Source organism: Amblyomma americanum, chromosome 11 (assembly GCF_052857255.1).
Source record: "Amblyomma americanum isolate KBUSLIRL-KWMA chromosome 11, ASM5285725v1, whole genome shotgun sequence".
Lineage (NCBI taxonomy): Eukaryota > Metazoa > Arthropoda > Arachnida > Ixodida > Ixodidae > Amblyomma > Amblyomma americanum.
Genome location: NC_135507.1, coordinates 25,887,699 through 25,910,593, shown reverse-complemented (window position 1 = coordinate 25,910,593; position 22,895 = coordinate 25,887,699). Strand labels below are relative to the sequence as shown.

General features: G+C 51.3%; 1 protein-coding gene across 1 annotated transcript in view; it reads right to left on the bottom strand.

Annotated features, from left to right (window-relative positions):
- LOC144110735 (tyrosine-protein phosphatase 69D-like) overlaps window positions 1-22,100 on the bottom strand; it is a 626,192-nt gene extending 604,092 nt beyond the window's left edge. The window contains 1 exon segment of the mRNA XM_077643805.1: window positions 21,877-22,100. Within this exon segment, the coding sequence (XP_077499931.1) occupies window positions 21,877-21,961 (85 nt within the window). The 5' untranslated portion in view covers window positions 21,962-22,100.
- Window positions 22,101-22,895: the final 795 nt, after the last annotated feature.

Genomic DNA, 22,895 nt, shown 5'->3' with positions numbered 1-22,895 from the left:
AGTGCGATTAGAAGCAGCCTCCTCGCATTTATCCCAGCTACGCAAGCGCCACTTTCGCGCGCTCGCCGACTCGACGCTTACTTTATCTGCTCCGCGCCTATTCGCTCTCTCTCCTTTTTGTATTGCTAATACCTTCATCTTTTTTGTTTTCTCTTTTCATTCGCTAGGCTCTCCTCTTCGTTTCCTCGCTTCTCTCAACCCCGGCTTTCCGTATCGCGCTGCAGTCGTTAACGCGTAATCCTCCCATTGAATTTCCTCCAAGCAGCCGGGCTCCTTTCGTTTCTTTTCGTTCGCTCTCTTCGTTTTCTTCTATCGTTTCTTCTTTTTCGCAAGATGTTTGCTCAAGCTTTACGCCCCCCCCCCCCCCTCCCCCCTTTCGTGCTTCGCCCGTTCTAAGCTGCCGCCGAAGCTGCAGCCTTCGAATTGACGTCACTTTCCCGTCGTCGCCGAGCCGTGCCGTCAGTAATTCCACTGCTCAGTACTCAAGCGGCGCCGAATCCATCTCGGGAGAAAAAAAAAAAAACGAGACACGTGCCTACGGCAAGGCACGTCCCGTGAAGGCACAGCAGTGCATTACCGCGAAAGAAAAAAAAATAACCGAGAAAGAAACAATACCCAAACGATCTGCTGACACTTAACGCGACGCTGCGCCAATGAAGCGATCCACAAAGCCGGTGGCGAGGCGATCACCGGTTCGAGTGAGATAGAAAGAAATAAACTTGACTTCGTCAGCTCAGTATGCGGCTGTCTCGCACACGTTTGTTTATGCAGAAACAACTAGAAAAAAAAGATGGAGACGAAAAAAATCGATTTAGACAAAGTTCGACGTAAAAGAACTAATAATAATAATTGGTTTTTTGGGGAAAGGAAATGGCGCAGTATCTGTCTCGTATATCATTAAACACCTGAACCGCGCCATAAGGGAAGGGGAAAGGAGGGAGTGAAAGAAGAAATGAAGAAAGAGGTGCCGTAGTGGAGGGCTCCGGGATAATTTCGACCACCAGGGGATCTTTAACGTGCACTGACATCGCACAGCACACGGGCGCCTCCGCATCAGTAGTCGAGCGCCCTAACCACTGAGCCACCGCGCCGGGTACGTAAAAGAACTAAGCAGTTGGAAAGGTGACACGAGGTTACAATATACCCGAATATCATTTGCCAGGCATAAATGAACGAAGTCAGAACGTACACTTTTTGACTGCCCGCAGCTCACGCGCAAGACTGGCACTTGTTTTCCACTAAACGTAGCCAGTACGACAGGCGCAGTTCGGTCACACTGTGGTGCCTCGCAGCCGGACACACCGGAGGCAGTTTACAAAGGGAGTCTACAATTGTCCCGCACGTTCTCCCGGCACACATCTCTCGGTGAGGAAAGCGGCTTACTGTCAAGAACTAAATTTAATGCGTTTCGCCTTTTATTTTAACGATTCACCCGGCACTCGTTCCAGGCGCAAGGGTGAGGCTTACGGTGGCGGCGCTCTTAAAAAAAGGTGGGGGAAACAGTTCAGCCCATCTCTCCTTTTGGGGGGGGGGGGGGGGGGGGGGGGGGGGCAAAAGCTCTTACGACGCACGGCATCGCCGCCTTTTCTTCGGCGGAGAGAAGAGTGGAGAGAGTGAGGAGGATCAAGGGCAAGGAGGCGCGGCGTTAAAGCTCAGCTAAGCGTGACGCCGTCTTGCGCGTGCTGCAGGTAACTGCGCTGCTGCGCGCCGCCAGCCAATTATAACTGCGATGGACGGGCGCGCACCACAGGACCATAAGCGACGCAACCCTTTTTCCTCCCTCCCTCCCCCTCTGCCTCGTCACCGCACTTTTCTCAAACCAGGGACACACCGCTTCCCGCGCCCTCTGGCGGCAAAATTACTTCTCGAAATGCGAAAGAATATGCATTAATTTCTTACCCGCGAATATGACGGGGCACGGCAGGCGTAATTAAACTACGCGGCGCATATCTTTCGAGATAAAAAATTAAAAATTTAGGGCGCGCTTAATTGCTCTGCGCGATCACGATGCGTTCGCATTAGAAGCCTTTGTGCATTATGCGTAGCGATTTATGTATCGGGGAGGTTTTTAGAAGGGCGGACTTTTTGACTATTTGTCGGAATGCTACCGCTCTAGAAGGTGCAGGACCTATCGGAGCACGTTACGGTTTAAAACTGCCGCAAAACATCTTAACCACTGGCGAAACTTTTTCACTCGTAGTCATTTTCGCTTTTCTTACTCATTTTTCTAGGTCATTGTTAGTCATTTGAATTTTACTTTGTCATTCCTCGTCTTTCTCATTTTTTTAATTGTCGTTCATACTCATTATCCATCTTAAAAAATCAGTTTACTAACATTTTGGGGAGGAGGGGGGTCCTTGCCGTGGCAGCCACCCGTGGCAGAAAATTTCCCTCTTTCCATTTCACCACCAGCCAACCGTCGCAGGTGGCTCTTCCGTGCACACAACCTCACAATGGCGCGGATTCTGCGCGGCTAGTTTATTCAGAAATGCATGCACCTTCAACACCTGCATGCCACTCGCTTCCGGTTGTTTTTCCCTTTCTCACAGCCGCTACACCTGCCGCACGAGCTGCGACTCCTTGACACCACGTGAGATAAAACTCGCAAGAATGACAGCGTCGCAACTGTCGGTCATGAAATGCTTCCATGCTTTTACTCGCCCCCTCCCGTGGCGATTATGACAGTGATTTTTTTTTATGGCGCAAGGGCATCGGCGGCCAAAGAGCGCCATTGCACAAGGTATTTTTCGTTCACTCAAGATGGGGGTCAAGGATGAATTTCTCAAGCATTGCACCTTAAGGCAGCCTAGCACCAGACTATAGGGGAAAAGCTTGTACCCACTGTATCACCGGTGGGTACCAAGCGGGACTGGGGATCGAACCCCGCACCTCCCGCAAGCGAGGCTGATGCTCAAGCCGCTAGGCTACCGCTGCGGTCTTATCTGGTGAAGAGGTTAAAATCGACGGCTACACCGCACCTCAGCGGCTTCATCTCCCATGGATGCATCCTCTCCCGTGTCAACCTGAACACACGAGGCACACGTCCTGGCCCACACTGGCAGCATCGGTCTTTGGTCATTGTGCCAACCATAAGGCGCCATAAGAGATGTTCACGTGACGATTACGTCATTTCGCGCGAACGACGCGGTGCTAAAGCCTCGTTCTAATGCTAGGGAACACGCTCGCGATTTCTGCCGCCGCGGCGCAAAAAAAACCTGTTTCGAGCGTTCGCGGCGAAATAGTACAAAACAGTACAATAGTACAAAACGTTTTCTACAATAGCACAAAACGCCAAGACGCCCGTGTGCTGTGCGATGTCAGTGCATGTTAAAGATCCCCAGGTGGTCGAAATTATTATTCCGGAGCCCTCCACTACGGCACCTCTTTCTTCTCTCAGTCCCTCCTTTCAGTCCCTCCTTTATCCCCGCCGCGGTGGCTCAGTGGTTAGGGCGCTCGACTACTGATCCGGAGTTCCCGGGTTCGAACCCGACCGCGGCGGCTGCGTTTTTATGGAGGAAAAACGCTAAGGCGCCCGTGTGCTGTGCGATGTCAGTGCACGTTAAAGATCCCCAGGTGGTCGAAATTATTTCGGAGCCCTCCACTACGGCACCTATTATTCCTTTCTTCTTTCACTCCCTCCTTTATCCCTTCCCTTACGGCGCGGTTCAGGTGTCCAAAGATATATGAGACAGATACTGCGCCATTTCCTTTCCCCCAAAAAGACCAAAGACCTCCTTTATCCCTTCCCTTACGGCGCGGTTCAGGTGTCCGCCGATGTATGAGACAGATACTACGCCATTTCCTTCCCAAAAAAAAACTAATATTAGCGTTCGCGGCGACTCGAGCGGCCACGGCGAGAAGGTTCCAACAAGTATAAGAAAATCTCTCGCCCCGAAACAGCCTTAACGCCGCAGAAACAAGAGCGGCGGCCTACGCGCGACTTTCGGGCGTCGGCGACGCAGAGCCACGTGCAGGCACGCGCCGGGAAGCGCAATGCTGCGGCCACGCGGCGGCAGGACTCGTTTAACGCGCCAGTGAGGAAAGTTTTCCTCGTCGTCACGCGCTCCTCCCGACACACGGCTGGCTGGCGCGAGTCGCCTTGACAACAAAGGCGAAGGCGCGCTCCGCACGGGACTCGTCCTGACGCGCCGACCACCAAATTTCGTGGCTTTACCCGCCGCGGTGGCTCAATGGTTTAGGGCGCTCGGCTACTGATCCGGAGTTCCCGGGTTCGAACCCGACCGCGGCGGCTGCGTTTTTATGGAGGAAAAACGCTCAAGCGCCCGTGTGCTGTGCGATGTCAGTGCACGTTAAAGATCCCCAGGTGGTCGAAATTATTCCGGAGCCCTCCACTACGGCACCACCTTCTTCCTTTCCTCTTTCACTCCCTCCTTTATCCATTCCCTTACGGCGCGGTTCAGGTGTCCAACGATATACGAGACAGATACTGCGCCATTTCCTTTCCCCGCAAAAACCAATTATCATTATTATTATTTGGAAACTTTGGCCACGACGTACGGGACGATGCTACCGCGGAGAGGCCGAAATTCAGGTTTGTTTGTGTTATTATTTATTTAAGCTACTTATCGCAGACATGATCCAGTGGCTCGAACGTCCGCCTCGCATGCGGGAGGTGCGGGGTTCGACCCCCAGTGACGACTGGTACCCACCGGTCTATCGGATGTACCATCAGAGTCGTATGAAACGCTAGCAAAACAACTCAACCGCGACCACAGCCAATCAAACATATCAGCGGCTATAGCGTGGCGTATTAGCACTTCCAAAGGGCAGTCTTTACGCCTTCGGTGCGAAAATCACCCGCTACAGTATTCTGCCTCCTTAGAGTAATATCTCCATGTGTTGTAGTTCGCGTTCCGATTCTACTGTTCGCATTTCTTTTGACGATGATAGTACAAGGTATGCACCCTAAACAAAAAGGAGTAAAAAGTGAGTAAGCTGTCCACTAGCACTGTCTTCAATCGCACTTCCTTTTCTAAAAGTGATAAAAGGAAGCGCGATAGAAAACAGCGTATTTTTTTTTACTCCCATACAGGCGTATGTGTGTTGAGTGTGCAGCGCTCTCTGCAGGACCGGATTCAGAGGCGATCATGGTTGTGCGCTATTCGGAACGCTGCTGCAAATTTCGAATAGCGCACAACCATGATCGCCTCTGAATCCGGTCCTGCAGAGAGCGCTGCACACTCAATGCGCTATTCGAAATTTGCAGCAGCGTTAAGCCCCGCCGCGGTGGCTCAGTGGTTAGGGCACTCGACAACTGATCCGGAGTTCCCGGGTTCGAACCCGACCGCGGCGGCTGCGTTTTTATGGAGGAAAAACGCTAAGGCGCCCGTGTGCTGTGCGATGTCAGTGCACGTTAAAGATCCCCAGGTGGTCGAAATTATTCCGGAGCCCTCCACTACGGCACCTCTCTCTTCCTTTCTTCTTTCACTCCCTACTTTATCCCTTCCCTTGCGGCGCGGTTCAGGTGTCCAACGATATATGAGACAGATACTGCGCCATTTCCTTTCCCCCCAAAACCAATTATTATTATTATTATTAGCAGCGTTAAGTGTAGAACGGTGAATCAAGCCAAGTGATCACTCAAGGCTGAACGTAAAAGGCCGCAAAGTTGTGTGTTTATTCACAGGCGGTACTCACGTTTGATTCCGTCCCCACAGTATGCTTGCAGATGAGCAAAACAATCCAGGGCAAGGTGCAATCTCCAAAGCTGTCGAAAATGTGACAAGATTAGCTAAGACCAGGATAGCCCGGATGTGCCGCCTTCATCGTGAACAGGCAAGAGAAAATGCTGCCAAATAACGCTGCAAGCCTAAATATTCCCGACGGAGTCCCAATAAACGAACGCAAGAAGTTGGTCGACCCGCCGCGGTGGCTAAGTGGTTAGCGTGCTCGGCTAATGAGCCGGGGTATCCGGGTTCGTAGCGGCCGCTGTGGTCGCGTTTCGATGCAGGCTTCGTTCACTCCCTCCTTTATCCCTTCCCTTACGGCGCGGTTCAGGTGTCCGCCGATATGCGAGACATACATTTCCTTTCGCTAAAAACCAATTGTCATTTTCATTTGCCCGTTAAAGATACCCAGGTGGTCCAAATTACTCCGGAGCTCTCCACTACAGCGTCCCTTTCTCTCTTCTTCCACTCCTACCTTCCACCCTTCCCTCACGGCGCGGTTGAGGTGTACACCGAGATATGCGAGATAGTTTACTGCGCCAGTTTACTTCACCAAAAACATGAGGAAAGTACTCGCTACTTTGCAGTAGCTTTTGACATTTGTCCTTACTGGCAAGAATGGAAAACGACTAATATACTTGCTTAGAAAATTGTTATAGAAAAATTTGTCTAAAAACGATAATACTCTGCACGCATACTCAGGCATGTACCGCAGATCAGGATCGAAATTCCGAATCCTTCCGTCGCCTGCTTAGGCAGGTTAAAATTCTAGTTTGTATCGTCGGTTGTCCTACCCATTGCAGTAAGTGGTATTACAACACACCTACCGTCTCACTCTGGCAACTGGAAGTAAGAGAAATATACATGGGAAATTTGCAGTTTGTACAATAAAGTGATTTGATAATCTTCAACGCGCAAAGACTAAAACTATTGACCTTCCACAGTCCATATCGCGTACGTGATAAGCAGAGCACTGAGTAACAGCGGCTAGTGTTCTTACAAACAAAATGGTCCGTGCAGGGGGCACCCGTCGGGCAGTGAAGTTGTCTGAACTCTACAGCGACGTCTGTACTCATCACCAAACCTGTCCACGCTATGCAAGACCGCGTGGTCGTCAACCCTTTTGAAGCGAAATTGTCTCCCACCCTGAACGTCAGTGCTGGCATCCAGGCGCGCCTACGGGAACGCCAAATCGACCTAGATGAAGGCTGTACCCAGTAGCAGTGTGCACCACAAACAAGGCTGGCGGTACCACGCACTGTGTACGACACCCACGAAATCACGGGCACCAGCCGCTTCGCGCTTCCAGCGCCGCGAACCAGAGTCGTCGTTGCCTAAGTGACATGGCACATGCCCACGACGGGGATTGGCCAGGGTTCAGTGAGGAGGACCAAGAGAACAACCACTGTCAAGTTGCACCCACTGTCAAGTTGCACCCACTGTCAAGTTGCACCCACTGTCAAGTTGCACCCACTGTCAAGTTGCACCCACTGTCAAGATGCACCCACTGTCAAGATGCACCCACTGTCAAGATGCACCCACTGTCAAGATGCACCCACTGTCAAGTTGAACCCACTGTCAAGTTGAACCCACTGTCAAGATGCACCCACTGTCAAGATGCACCCACTGTCAAGATGCACCCACTGTCAACATGCACCCACTGTCAAGATGCACCCACTGTCAAGATGCACCCACTGTCAAGATGCACCCTTTGTCAAGATGCACCCTTTGTCAAGTTGAACCCTTTGTCAACCCGCACCCTTTGTCAAGCTGAACCCAGCTGCTCGCTGGCGTATCTGCAACGTTTTATTTTTTTAAACTATCTCCCTCCGCGAAACAAAGCAGAGACTGCCCAGCGCGGTGTTCGTCACCGCAAGCACGATTCGTCACCGAAATAAATATAACGTAGCTTAAAACATCGGAATAGCTTCAAATCTCAACGAACCAAACTAGGACTGAAATTTAAAAAATGCACGAAACAAATAAAACAGCCACTATACGCAGCGTGGCGCTCGCCACCACCCTACTCGAAGGGGATGCGTATGAAATACATCCATCCAGTTTGGAACAGGAGGGGCGCGCCTGAAAGAAGAGCCACGCGATGTGCGTCACGCGAAACCGGCGGCAGGAAGAATATTTGATCAGTTGCACCGCGCTGTGCACGGCACGGAGAAGAAAAGAGAAAAAAATATAGACTACAGTCGGTTTCTCCCTCTCTCTCTCTCTCCCTCTAGACCCCAAAGTCTCGTGCACGCAGCACAGGTAGAGAGCGTGCGCAGCCGGAAATCGGAAGCTGACGGCAACAACAATAAAACTCGACGTCCCAGGAGCGGGGACGTCCAGCCAACTCCTTCACCGGAGAAGGGAGGGGCGTGGCAGGCCGACGGTGCGAGCACACAAGGCGCCGCCCGAGGAACACGAGTCGGCGCGCTGCCGCAAGTGATGAGTCAGCGGCCACCCCAGAAGGAATGCGACACGCGAGGCAGCAGGCGGTTTCAGGAGGCGACTGTTAACGCTGCTGCGTTACATGTGGTTGATGGTTCATGGGCTGATGGTTCATGGGCTGATGGTTCATGGGCTGATGGTTCATGGGCTGATGGTTCATGGGTCGATGGTTCATGGGTTGATAGTTCATGAGAATTTAACGTCCCACAGCGACTCAGGCTATGAGGAACGCCGTAGTGAAGGGCTCCGGAAATTTCGACCACCTGGAGTTCTTTAACGTGCCCTGACATTGCGCAGTACACGGGCCTCTTTTGATTGTAAAACATTTTATTCGCCGGGAAGAGCTTGGCAAGAGGTCGCGTTAAGTGGTCGAGAGTACATAGCCCTCGACGACTTTGTCAGCCCACTCCACCGCCAAAACTTGCGTTCTGGGGTCAGAGCTAGCCAGCACGGTCTCCCACCGCTCGAGAGAAGGAGCTGTAACTAGATCACCCGGAGGTGGCTCTATTTTGCAGTCCCACAGGATGTGATCGTAGGTAGCACGTTGGCCACAGTGTTTGCAGTTTGGGTTGTAAAGATCTGGATAAATGTGCGCGAGGAGTGATGGGGTGCGTATCGATCTCGTCTGTAGACGACGCCACGTAACCTCTTGTTCTTTAGTAAGTCTTTTGTCTGGAGGGGGGAAAATTCTCTCTAGTTTAAAATGATTGGTGAGATCATGATATGTGATCATTGAGTCCTTCGTGAAATTCAGGGAGCCAGACTCATCCACTGCCCGGTCGACGAAACCTCGGGCTTTATTGTGGGCTGCCTCGTTTCCCGGACCCATATCAATTCGGAATAATTTGGTGAGAATTTGGTTGCGTTAAGGATTCTAAGGGAGGTGTTTGTAATTCGCCCTTTAGCGAAATGATTGATAACCATTTTGGAATCGCTGAGGATGATGCTCCCTTGGGTATGTGCTAGGGCGAGGGCTATAGCCGCCTCTTCTGCCGTTTCAAAGGATTTCGTTTTTATTGTCGCCGAGACGATGTGGTCACCATTCTCGTTCACAACCACAACTGCAAAGGCATTGGTATTTTTGTATTCTGCCGCATCTACATAAAGTGTTGCAGCGCACTGTCTGTATTTCTTATGTAAGGCTTTGGCTCGTGCTTGTCTTCTACCCTCATGGTGTAAGGGGTGCATGTTTTTGGGGAGTGGTTTGATTAGTAGGGCCGTCCTATAGGCGCGGGGTAAGTCTACTTTAGCATCGTTATTCGTAGGTTGAAAGTTAATTCCGAGCCTGGTAAGAATACTCCTGCCAGTTCTGGAATTGGCTAATCGCGCTGTTTGAGCCATTAAATGGGCTTCTTTCAGTTCATTGTAGGTGTTATGTATTCCTAACCTCATAAGCCTTTCGGTTGAGGCATTTAGTGGGAGTCCTAACGCAGCCTTATAGGCCTGCCGTATCATGCTATCCAATTTGTCCTTTTCTGCTTTCGAAAGTTTCAGATAAGGGGTGGCATAGAGTATCCTGCTCAGCGCAAAGGCCTGCACTAGGCGGCATAAATCTCTTTCCCTCACCCCTTGTCTGCGGTTAGCTATGCGGCGGAGTAATCGCGCCGTCGCTTCTACCGTGCGTTTTAGCTTAGTGAGTGTGTCAGTATTTTTTCCATTTGTTTGTAAATACAGCCCCAGTATTCTCATGGTCTGTACCTCTTTGACAGATCGTCCATTAACATAGACGTTTATTTGCGGGGGGGATGTCGTGGTACGCCTACCTCTTTGTTTACGACGGATCACGAAGAGTTCAGATTTTTGCTCAGAACAAGTGAGGCCGGAATCCCATGCGCATGCCTCGATGATGTCCACTGCTGCTTGGAGTGTGTCTTCTATGTAGCCTTCGCATCCTTTGGTTACCCAAAGTGTGATGTCATCTGCATAGAACGTGTGATGTAGGTCTGGTATTTGTGCCAGTTTGGGGGGAATTTTGATGAGGGAGAGGTTAAAAAGGAAAGGGGACAGGACGGAGCCCTGTGGCGTTCCTTTACTTCCTAGTTTGATTGGGGCAGACTCTATTGTTCCGACCGTTATCACTGCTGTTCTGTTAGTGAGGAAGGATCGGATGTAGTTGTACGTCCTTTCTCCGGGGTTGATTTCTGACAAGTTTGTCAAGATGGCTTTGTGGGTGACGTTGTCGAAAGCTTTAACAAGGTCTAAACCCAATATTGCTTTCGTTCCTGTTCCCTCGTCAGCTTCAATTATGTCCTTGTTAAGCTGCAAGAGAATGTCCTGGGTAGATAGTTGGGCCCTGAATCCTAACATTGTTTCAGGTAGGAGGTTCATGTCCTCCGCATAGTTTTGGAGCCTATTGCGGATGACATGCTCCATGAGTTTGCCTAGGCATGATGTTAATGAAATTGGGCGTAGATTCTCAGTGCTGAGTTTCTTACCCGCTTTAGGAATAAAAGTGATTTTCGCGTGTTTCCACTCTGGTGGTATGTTGCCTGCATGCCAGTATTTGTTCATAAGGTCTGTAACCGCCGCGATCGACGTTGCGTCTAAGTTCCTGAGAGTCTTATTTGTTACTTTGTCTGGTCCTGCCGCAGATGTTGTCCGCAGTTTTCCAATTGCGTACCAGACCTCTGCGTCTGTGATGTCTGCGTCTAAATTTGGATTAGGAGTCCCCCGGTAGTCTGGGTGTGTGGTACTATCATCCGTGTTTAGATAACGTTCTGCTAGCTCTTTGATTAGGTCTTCAGTTGTACCCTCATATTTATGTATGAGTCTGTACAGTTGACTTTGTTGCACGGGACGTGTTTGTTCTGGATCGAGCAGGTGTCTTAGAAGATGCCATGTCTTCTTATTTCCGAGCTGTCCATTGACGCTTTCACATATTTGGTTCCATTGTTGTGTTTGGAGAGTAAGTGTATGTTCCTCGATTCGCCTCTCGATTTCAGCGATCTTTTTGCGTAGTCGCTTGTTGTGTTTTTGCTGCTTCCAGCGTTTTTGGAGGCCTTTTTGTGCCTGCCACAGGTGTAACAGTTTTGAGTCTGCAATCTGCTCCTCCTTCTCAACTGGCACCACAACGCTAGTGGAGCTGACATCCTCATTCAGGGAGTCGCTAAGGTTAGAGATCTCCTTTGGAGCTGTTTTGTCGCGAAGTTGCCTGAACTTGTCCCAATCCGTGGTTCGTATTTCTTTTGCTTTGTTTTTAAGTTTTGTCGTGGGGAAGGTGATGCTAAGGATGAAGTGATCACTACCAAGGTTTTGCCCGGTGTTGACACACTTTGCGTCCTTGACGTTTTTAGAGAGGGATAAGTCTGGAGATGTGTCTACACATACACTGTTACCCATGCGTGTGTGGTCGCTCGGAAATTCAAGAGAAGCGAAATTCAAGAGGCCCGTGTTGTGAGCCCTAATCATACAGTCACTAGGGCTCACAACACGGGCCTCTTGAATTTCGCCTCCATCGAAATTCGACCGCCGCGGCCGGGATCAAACCCGCGTCTTTCGAGTCAGCAGCCGAGCGCCGTAACCACTGAGCCACCGCGGCGGTGCATTGCATGTGGTTGAGAGGAATCGTTACTCCTCTAAAGCGTGGCCCGCATGGAGCGATTTTCACTCGCAGAAATGTGCCGCCGAACCGGCAAGAAACGGGACAGTGCAAAGTGCGGCGGCACAGTCGCGGAGTCCGTCAAACGAAAGGACTTCCAACGCCGACTCAAGTCGACCTGCTTCGCGACCACCTTGAGACCTGTGCAGCAATCCACGGCTTGTCAAAGTACACCAGAACACTGTCGTATCTCGATAAGTCGGCGTCGAAGAGAAAAGAACCTGTCTTCGAATTATGCGAAGATGGAATTGAGGGGAGCCCTTTTAAGTTATATACCGAGTGTCACGTCGCTCACAGAAAATAAAAGGAAAATTCTCCCGGCTAAACCAGAGACTTGTTCGCGTTCAAATTTCTCACAGAGGTGTAATTTAATGGAGATTTTTGTCTCTTACTAAGTCTGGGTCAGGCACTGGCCTGATACGGTGAGAATGAGTGGAAAGTCCCGCGTCGTATGCGGCGACGCCAGGCCAAAAAAAAAAGACTGGTTTCGCAACAGTTGGACAGGCAGCGCCAGCTCTTGTCGGCGGCAAGATGGCAAAAGGAGACCAACGCGGGACGTGAAACGAATAGCGCTGACCAACCTTTCGGAAGCGAGAGGCGGCGCTGGTGGTAAAACTGTTGCGAAACCGTCTTTTTCTGGTCCGGCGTCATCGCATAAGATGCGGACTTACAACTAACACTCACTCATTTAAGTACCCCAGAAAAATGTAGTATAAAACAAAAATTACCATTAAACACCACATCTCTCCGAAACTTTAGCGCAAACAATCCAGCGGTGTAGGCGGAAGAAATTTTCTTCGACTTTCTCTGAGCGATGCAATACTCGGTACATGACGAAATCAAAGCGTCACTTCGATTAAACCGGAGGTGAGAATAAAGCGAGTTTGAAATAGCAAGACTGCTTTCTTTGGAGAGGTTAGCGCGATAGAGCGAAACGCAGGAAAAAAAAAAACGTGACTAGCCCCAACTAGTCTAACTTAACTCTATGATCGATCGTGTACTGCGCGTGAGATGCCTTGGTCGCGTACATGTCATAAAACTCAACACAACGCCACATTCTATATGATCGAGATTCCACTTAGATTGTCCCCTGAACAAAGGGGGAAATATTTTTCCAGACATATAACGGTTCTTTCCGCGTGTCCTACTTTCCATGCTCCCAGCTTCGGATCCCAATGTGCTCAGAGACATGCGAAAAACATCTTAGGAAGCTCGTTTGGTTAAATACGCGCCCTGCAGAATATGCGTTTAAACCAAAGTTACAAATAGCCTCATATACTCCGACGTGACTAACGTGGCACTTATGCAGCTGCCGGAAGCAGACCGCTCATTTGGACAGCTGCTCAGAACGCCCCTCGAGCTGCACAGGCGGCGAGTGCTGCTCAGTGATTTTTCAGCCGCATTTAAAGCCGCAGAACACAGCACTGCGTAGCAGTGCGCGCGGAGTGGCACGAAGAAACACAGTTCCGACGACAAAACTATATACCAGATGCCGGGTCTCGAAGGCAGCCGCGCTGGTTTCGCGCACAGGGTGTGAAGGGTTAGCATTAGTCAAGATTAGTTAAGAAGTCACAGGACTAGAATGCAACGGAAGGTCATTAATAGCTCGCGCACTCTACTGAAGCATACTTTTCCACACACAAAAAAAAAGCCGAAATTACCGCAAGAGACCGACTTCCACAGTCGCTTTATGGTTTAATTAATTACCACCAGTGTTAGAGGGGGGGGGGGGAGCTTTGAATGCATCTCTGACGTCTTTGTCGGAGTGCACTAATGCGAACGTCTAGACCCAGACACTCCGTTTCTAAATTAAACTAGCTACCCGCACGCTTTTGAATCAAGCAGGTAGCGTTATGAATTAAAACCACCTTTAAACTTTGACCTCTATTCATAGTTGGACACAACTCAATAAACCAAACGACGAAGACCTATCAAAGGACGCCCCGCCCCCCGATGAGATGTGATAAAGTTCGCTGGGAGAGGGCGGCGCAGGACAGGGTTTATCGGAGATCAGTGGAGAGGTCGCTGTCCTGAAACGAGCGCTGTTGGACTGACAATGGCGTACCATCGGCTGCAGATATCAGCCAGTGAGAAAAATTATCAAAATTCGCGGGCAGATGCGGTGGTTTTATCGCCGGAAAGCTGTGAAAGCGTAAATTCGAGATAATAACGAACAAACAAATAAAAAATAAAGAATGCATGCATATGTGAAAGAAACTTAATGTAGGGAAAAGGGGGCAAATAAAAGAACAAGGAATTCGCGGGCACTAAAAAAATTGAAAAGACAGGAAAAACAAACGGCACATACGCCTCCGGCTGTGGATGAGGAGGCGAAACCACGACCTCATTCCGCGACACCCCCTCACCCGTTGCGTGGAAAGCGAGTAACGACTCGGCAAGCTTCTCTCGTTACCTCACCTGGTGAGACTCTCGCTTCCCCATTCCAGACGAAGCCGCCGTGCGCGGATAACGTGGCTAATGCCAGTTTCTCATTCGGCGACACGTCTGCGGTTGAGTCCACCAGATGACGCTGGGAGTTACGCAACACACGGTGACCGCGCTCTTAGTGATTGCGCATTAGGGACTGCGCACTCGTTCAATGTCTGCCGCAACGCGAAAGTTTTCATGCGAGAGCATTACTAGTCCCATTACGAGAAATTATAGCCGGCGGCGTATGTGTGTTTACTCGCAGATGGTGCAGGAAATGTGAAAATCAGCACAGGTAATCGGCCCAATCTTGGCAAAGGCTGGTCCAACAAAGGCCCAGGGTGAAACCAACCGTATCCAATACTGGGTCGATCTACGTACGTGCTGCTTTGGATAGCAAGAAAAATAGGGTGACGTCATCAAGTGGCCGTATGGCGCACACAACAAACCGAGCACCGCCACTTCAGACAGTCCTACACATGTCGGTCGTCCGTATACACCTCGCCCCTGGCCGACCTCCATGTGGCGCCAGTTTTCCCCGACATTAGGACCAAAACTGTCACTCAATCGTTTGCCATACAACGTTTGGGTGGTGTCATGATATTTCTCGTTGCATATAGCTTACACACGGTAGTCACGTTCGAGACTAGCTTCCGACAGGGATTCGAACCGATGACCTATGCGCCTTCACGGACTTCCGCATCAAAATTGTGATGCAATCGTTCGCAGTACACCGTTCCGGGTGGTGTCATAAGGACATGTGTGCGTGTGGATGGTGTCATACTCCGAAAAAAAAATCATCGCCTGAAAAAACTCGGTTCGCAAACCGCAACCAAGCGTCTCCGTCTGGCGTCTATGGCATGCTTTCGCATTCACACACACGGTCTCAAGTGCCTCTGTCGAATTTTTCTATGGGTCCGCACTTTGCGGAACTGAACTCGTACTGGCATGCTTTCGCATTCACACACTTACACAGTCTCAAGTGCCACTGCAGAACTTTTCTATGGGTCCCCACTTTCCAGGAACTGAATTCGTACTGGTTTGGCGAGGTTCAGGTGTCAGCACATAGCGAGACAGCAACTGCCTTTTCCTCCCTTTGCAACCTGTTTCTATGACACGGCGTTGTCGTTTGTCAATAAATCTTGCTCCGTCAGCCCTTAACATTTTAAATTATTGTAGGAACCGAAAGTTGTTGCCTTGGACCGAAAGTTTGCAATTTCCTCTCTGAGGCACCTGTTTCTTAACATAAGCTTAACGTAAAGTAGTGTGGGTCATAAAAAAGAATTAAAAATAATAGTGGCCAGCCCTGTTTCTTTAATTATATTAGTGTCGGCAAAGAAAAAAAGAGAAATAATGTTGCCCAGCCAGTTGGAATCCGCCTCATTGTCTCAGTGGTTAGAGCGCTCGACTGTTTATCAGCTCTAGGACGCGGGTTCGATCCCGGCCGCGGCGGCCGCCCTTCTATGTAAGCGAAGCACAAGGCGTCCGTGTACTGTGCGATGTCAGTGCACGTTGAAGAACCCCAGGTGGTCGAGACTAATCCGAAGCCCTCCCGCCACGGCATCCCCATAGCCCGTGTCGCTTCCGCACGTTAAACCTCATACACAATTACGCTCTGTAGTCAGATACAACTCAAGAACGCAGCAGATTTCCCCGTGAAAGGACCCCCCTTCCAGCCAATGGCGTCGGTCGATTCTCAACCTGCTAGCGCGACAATGCAGGGGGGTGGCAGATGAAAGGGGATTGTGTCCTCCCTGCACTTTCACGCTAGCAGGTTCATGAGAATCCACCGACGCCACTGGCTGGAAGGGGGTCCTTTCACGGGGAAAAGCCGCTTTTTTTTTCTTGAGCTGTATCCTACTGCAGTAGAGTAGCCCACATTACCGCAACGGCGGCCCTTCAGCGTGTGGACTCGCCAGCTGTTACGCAACCAATCCTCTCGCTCATGAGCCAACAAAGTTCATGCTTTGCACCAGCGTTCTTGTCGCTGAGCAAGTACAGCATGCAAGCAAGGACGGCATATGTCTACATAACGCTGCAGGATGTGTCTTTAAGTATGCTGGAGACTCGCTACAACCGAAGCAAGACACACGACAACCGGAGTCATTTGAGCACTTAATATAAACAGGCGCACTCCTAACGACCTCGACATGCCGCGCAAGCGAAGGGCATTCGTTGTTAAGCGTAACCTCGTTAACCACTTCCGGCCTGCAATTCTAGCAACGGGGTCCTCTTCGTAACCCGCTGAACAAACCGGGGAACCACCGCGTGTTTGCGAACCGGCTAGTGAACTCGGAAGCAAGCTGAACAGCGAAGCGAAGCAGACAATAAAAGCCAGGCGAAAACCCAGTCATGACCGATTCCTTTGTGCAGCGACAAGTCAGGACATGCTTGACTGGGCGCCCCTTCCGAACGTGCGCGCTAAATAAGGTTCCACCAACCTTAAAGACGGGTGACCTTCCCCGGCGCAGCTCTCAAGGCAAAGCTTCTGCTACAGTGGGACACAACTAGAAAAAAAAAAACAGCCGTTCGTACCACTGGTGCCCCGCCGCGGTGGCTCAGTGGTTAGGGCGCTCGACTACTGATCCGGAGTTCCCGGGTTCGAACCCGACCGCGGCGGCTGCGTTTTTATGGAGGAAAAACGCTAAGGCGCCCGTGTGCTGTGCGATTTCAGTGCACGTTAAAGATCCCCAGGTGGTCGAAATTATTCCGGAGCCCTCCACTACGGCACCTCTCTCTTCCTTTCTTCTTTGACTCCCTCCTTTACCCTTCCCTTACGGCGCGGTTCAGGTGTCCAACGATATATGAGACAGATACTGCGCCATTTCCTTTCCACCAAAAACCAATTATTATTATTATTATTATTATTCGTACCACTGGGCCGCCGTCCGCTGCGTCCTGACAAGTCCCAACAATGAAATAGGCCGCCGCGCTGGCTCAGTGGTTATGGTGCTCGGCTGCTGGCCCGAAAGACGCGGGCTCGATCCCGGTGGTCGAATTTCGATGGAGGCGAAATTCTAGAGGCCCGTGTACTTGTGCGACGTCAGTGCACGTAAAAGAACCCCAGGTGGTGGAAATTTCCGGAGCCCTTCACTACGGCGTCCCTCATAGCCTGAGTCGCTTTGGGACGTTAAACCCTCATAAACCATAAACCAGCAACAGTGAACGAAATCGGCTTTTAAATGTTTGGCTATGTCAAACAATTCACGTATCAATATTCTAGAGCTCTTTTTTTTTTCATGTGATAAGCTTCTTGCTTAGGTAACGAGACAAGCTTAAGCAGCGGACTACTTTTTCGTCGTGGAGAAATTTTGTGCGCAGCGGGTGAATGTGGGCGGAACTTCAGCGCAGACTTAAGTTGCACACGACTATAGTTTGTTCTCTTTCTTTTAATTACCGAGTGGGTCTCTTGGTAAAGTCTATCAAATGTCTCATTTCCTCCCGCTATCCGACACACAATGCATGCCTTCGTAGCGATTTCAGCAAAATTACCCATCGTTACCCGCCGCGGTGGCTCAGTGGTTAGCGCGTTCGGCAACTGATCCGGAGTTCCCGCGTTCGAACCAGACCGCGGCGGCCGCGTTTCGATGGAGGCGAAACGCTAAGGCGCCCGTGTGCTGTGCCATGTCAGTGCACGTTAAAGATCCCCAGGTGGTCGAAATTATTCCGGAGCCCTCCACTACAGCACCTCTTCCTTTGTTCTTTCACTCCCTCCTTTATCCCTTACCTTACGGCGCGGTTCAGGTGTCCAACGATATGCGAGACAAACGCGCACCATTTCCGTTCCTCAAAAACCAATCTTCAATTTACTCATCCCCCGCCGCGGTGGCTCAGTGGATAGAGCGTTCGGCTACTGATCCGGAGTAGCCGTGTTCGAACCAGACCGCGGCGGCCGCGTTTCGATGGAGGCGAAACGCTAAGGCGCCCGTGTGCTGTGCCATGTCAGTGCACATTAAAGATCCCCAGGTGGTCGAAATTATTCCGGAGCACTCCACTACGGCACCTCTTCCTTCCTTTCTTCTTTCACTCCGCCCCACCTTTGTCCCTTCCTTTATACGGCGCGGTACGGGTGTCCACCGATATGTGAGACAAATACGCACCATTTCCGTTCCTCAAAAACCAATCTTCAATTTACTCATCGTTAATCGGCGCGCACATAGATGTTGATGCATTAATAACGTTTTAAACTGCCATTTTCATTGCGTCTAATGCTGCATGCTCTGTGCCAAGGGCCTGCGTTCACTGAAAATGCGACGCGGAAGCAACCACGAAATCGTAACCCCGCTGCCCTGGCGGCGATTCCTACATTACCTTAGTGTTTCGCTGCGAGAAGTCGACGTCGAATGTCTACATTTCCAACTTGAAAGTCACCTGCTATGGCAGAAACGATGAGCCGACATCATGGACTAACAAGACCATCAAAAAGAGCTCACGCAAGGAAAGATCTGGGCATGAAAACCTCGTCACACACTGTAAGCTACCACTTGTACAGTTTAATGGAGCTCGATTTTTTGCTCGGAAATCGCGGCAGAAAATGCTCGCTCAGCTCGAACCGACAATGTAGCGAACGCCTTTTAAAAACAGTTCAGTAATCTGCTGCATTTGTTTCTAGCTATGTTCTTGTCTTTAGGGCCACGAAGACAATTTGACGCTGAACGATCCAAACTTGAAGAGGCAAAAACCTATAGAGCACGGACTGGGTGACAACGTGAAAAGAGCTCCATACGCGTTCAAAAGAAATGTTCAGACTTTTAAAAAGCAAAACTGGAAGAAAAACCATGGAGCGTCTGGCGTTCGAACCCTCGGAGTGTTCAAAGCGGACAGATAACGTACCTAGAGCAACGAGGGACTGGCACAAAATTTCACCGCTGCCAAAGAACATGCATCCGGTATTTCACGAAGGTATAGACGCAAAGATAGGGCTGTGGCCCTGCAGGGCAAATTTCGAGGTAGGTCAGATGTCCTCTACATGGACGCTGCCGGAATACAATCGCAAGGCAGCACACACAGCGGTAGTGGTTCGTGAGAGTGGAGACCGTGAGAGTGGAGACCGTTAAAAACAAGTGCAACTGAGGCGGAAGAAGTTGTCATTGCTCTAGCAATAATACGAAACGGTACAAGGGTGTTAGTGACTCTAAGGCAGACATTAATGATTATGATATGGGCAGAATCTCTGCTGCAGCCGCCAAAATTCTGAAAGAAGGGCAAGTACCATCAGAGCTAATCTCACTGATTGGTCCCCGGCTCATCAGGGCCTGTGGGGGAACGAGCAGGCGGGCGGGATCGCCCGAGGCCTCACTTACCGGTCGATCGCTGCTGACGCGCCGCCTCCAGGCGAGGAATACCTTCCTTCTGGTGACGAACTCACATTCCATGAGATAATTTCTCATTATAAGCTCGGTCATAAGACCTATCCAGCAGCAGATAAACAGCTCAGTAGAAAAGAGGAAATCATGTCGAGGAAATTGCAAACCGGGCTGTTTCCAAACCCTCAACTGTACAGCAAATGGCATCCAGAAGTCTTTAATCCTAGACGTTACGCACTGCAACAGCATTGCAGATCTAGTCCACATGGTCTGAACCTGCCCTTTGTGTAACGACCCGAATAGAAATGTACAATCCTGGGATACCTTATTGCTCAACCACGAAGCAGAAGAACAATGCGAAGTCATCGGTCTCGCCCTGACCGCCGCCGAGTCCCAAGGGATTCCGGCCGACGGTTAGGGGAATTAATGGAGGTTTAGGCTAAACCTTATTCCCCGCCATTTTTGACGGGTGCAAATTTATTTCTCTCTCTCGGAGCGAAAAAAAATATGGCTGGATGGATGCGCTTACACAAAACACTCCGCCTGGTGTGAGTGCTTGGGAAAACAGTCCTTTCATGTCCTCTGTGGCTAAAGTAGCATCGCAATTCTTTATGTTGCGCCAACAAAAGCATTCCAGCCATTCAGTTCCCTTCAACCAGTGATCGGATCTTGTCGGAAATTCGCGGAAAAAGGAGTCATCCGAGTTCCATACACCTTCACGGTCGCGAATAACACCTTCTTAGGAAGCGGAGCAGGGGGCGGCAGAAGGTTAGGTGGGCGGATGAGATTAAGAAGTTTGCAGGCAAAGGGTGGATGCAGCTGGCAAAGGATAGGGTTAATTGGCGAGAGGCCTTTGCCCTGCAGTGGGTGTAGTAAGGCTGATGATGATGATGATATTTGGGCGACAAAAAAAAACGCAACATAAGGAATTTAATCCGTTCGGAAGGCAACCCGAACAGTGTCACAAACACGTTGACGACAGATCTGCTGAAACAGCGGGTAACTTTCCAGTACGCAGCCATCACCAGCTCCGACAGCGGGGAGCCATCTTCGAGGCCTTTTGACTATCGCCACGTTGCAGCGAGATCCTTATTTAGTGGCGTGGACGTTGTCCTTGGCTCCGCGTAGTTTGGCATGCCCCGTAGAAGGAAACACAGAAGGCCTACAGACATCGACGCATTGGCCTCGGAATCACCCACGGCGCTTAACACCGGGGTCCTTGAAGTGCTACCATCACGACGTACAAAAAGCATCCGGCATCAGACCAAACAGCTCATCTTCGTGGCTCCTTACGAGCCTCCCTTGCCTGCAGTTGCGCAGCCCGTTTGAAACACCCCCATACCGCCATCTTCCAGGAGGAAGTAACAAGTAAGCAGCCATATGTAGTGGCACCGAACAACCGTCGTTAGTTTGGGTAAATACCGAAGAATATATGCGTGTCCCGAGCTTCGAAACACGGCTCGACGTGAGCTGTAGCTGACGGCACGCGCTGCCTCAAAGCTTGGCAACCGCGGCTGCAAGAAAACTGTCCTCCTTTCCCGCTTCAATCAAGAGTGCTTATACATCGCTAGTCCCGCGAGCCGCCCGAAGGAGCCAAGAATGCAGTAGTCGCACCGGCGTTCAGCACATTCGCTCAGGCTGCCCTGACAAGCAGTCAGCTGGGACAGGCTTCGACCGAGTTTTTTTGCGACGCCGCGCGCGCGCAGGCAAGCAGCACGGCCAGCCGCCAACAGAACAGACGTCATCGCCGCTTTTCCTGCCCGCACAGCGCGCCAAGCCGGTGCGAAGGCAGGCCCGTATCGCGATTGCTGGCTTGGCCGCAGAGTTACTCCGCAAAAAGTTTCTGCGCCCTGTCACGGCTCAGGCCGATCGCCGCTGGCGGTTCGCCCCGCGCAACCTCGGCGTGCAGGAAGAAGCCCACACCGGCTGCCGACATGTGGGACGGAGGAGACCGCTTCGGTTACGTCACCTACGCGAGGTGCCCGCGGCAAGCAGTACGCCTGGCCCACTTCGGGTCCCTCCGGCGGCGGAGGCGAGTGGGCCGATGTCAGGGCGCCAATCGGGCATTCCACGGGGGATGGCACCCCGCGGAACAATGCCGAATAGGAAGCCGGACACGGGACAACCGGCCAGTGCTGCCTTTTCGGTGCATTTTTCTCCAGCGGCTGTGTACACAGCAGCGGTAGCCACGGCGTAATGGGGCGAGCGAGGGAAAGGGAGTGAAGGCACGTGACATCAATGAGCAACAGCCTGGAAACAAAACTGGTCCCTCCGCGGCGACTGGCACGGATACAGGCAGCAGCAGCCGCGCCGGTGGCGGCGAACCAGAAACGCTAACCTTGACGCGACGAGCGTTTGCCCGAGGGGGAGGAAAGAAAAAAGAAAATAAATAACTAAAGAAGGGGGGACCTGCCTGTTTGGAAGACGTAAAATCCGAGCAGCACCACGCTGACGGTCCAGAGCAGGTCGCCCGACCGCCGCCGACGGGACCGGGCCATCGCAGCAGTCGCGGAAAATCCAAACGTGCGTTCGCTGCCTGCTGAGCTGCCACTTGCCGCTGGCCTTGGCCGAACAACACCGGTGACGGAGGTGGTAGACTCACAGCCAGATCCCGCGATCCGTCATCGGCGCGGACACTGGGAGACACAACGAGCACGCACAACACACAACAACGGGGGCACACGGACGGCGACCACGTCGAGGAGACACGCGCGCGCGCTGGGCGCTGGGACGCCGGTCCCTTGCGCTGCCACTGCTGCAGCCCGGGTCGGCCCTTCAACCTGCGCGGCGCCGACGACGCACCACGCTGCTGCTGCTGCCAATGGCTCTGCCGCCGAGTCCCGAGGCGTCTTCGTGGTTGCCTGCTGCACTCAGCCGCCGCCGCCGAGCCATGGCTGGCGACATCGCGGATCGCGAGCGCCGCAGCGCCGCCTCGCGCCGCCGAACCCAAGCGCGGTGGCGACGCGGCGGCGCCCGACGAGGAAAAAACGAAGCTGCCGCGCGCGCAGTCCACCTCAGCGCGGAAGCGCGCGGAAAACGAACGCAAACACGGACGCTGCTGCCCTCGATGCGTTTACATACGTTTTGTCCCGCACTCCTCGGTTCTTTTGTTGCGTATAAATGCTACATCTCTCAGAGGTTAGTGGTTCATGGCGGACAACGGTTCGAAGATGACGCTTTCTCAAACCAGGGCTCCATTAAGCGCGTCTGAGTATTCGGGCTGAAGACTGAAGCTGGAAGTTCGGGAAAACGAAAACAAGCGGGTTTAATGGCACTTTGACGGAACTTATTTACATAATAATAATAATAAAAATAATAATAATAATAACAATAATAATAATAATAACAATAATAATTGGTATTGGGGGAAACGAAATGACGCAGTATCTGTCTCATATATCGCTGGACAAAGAGTCAAAGATTAAGAGTTCA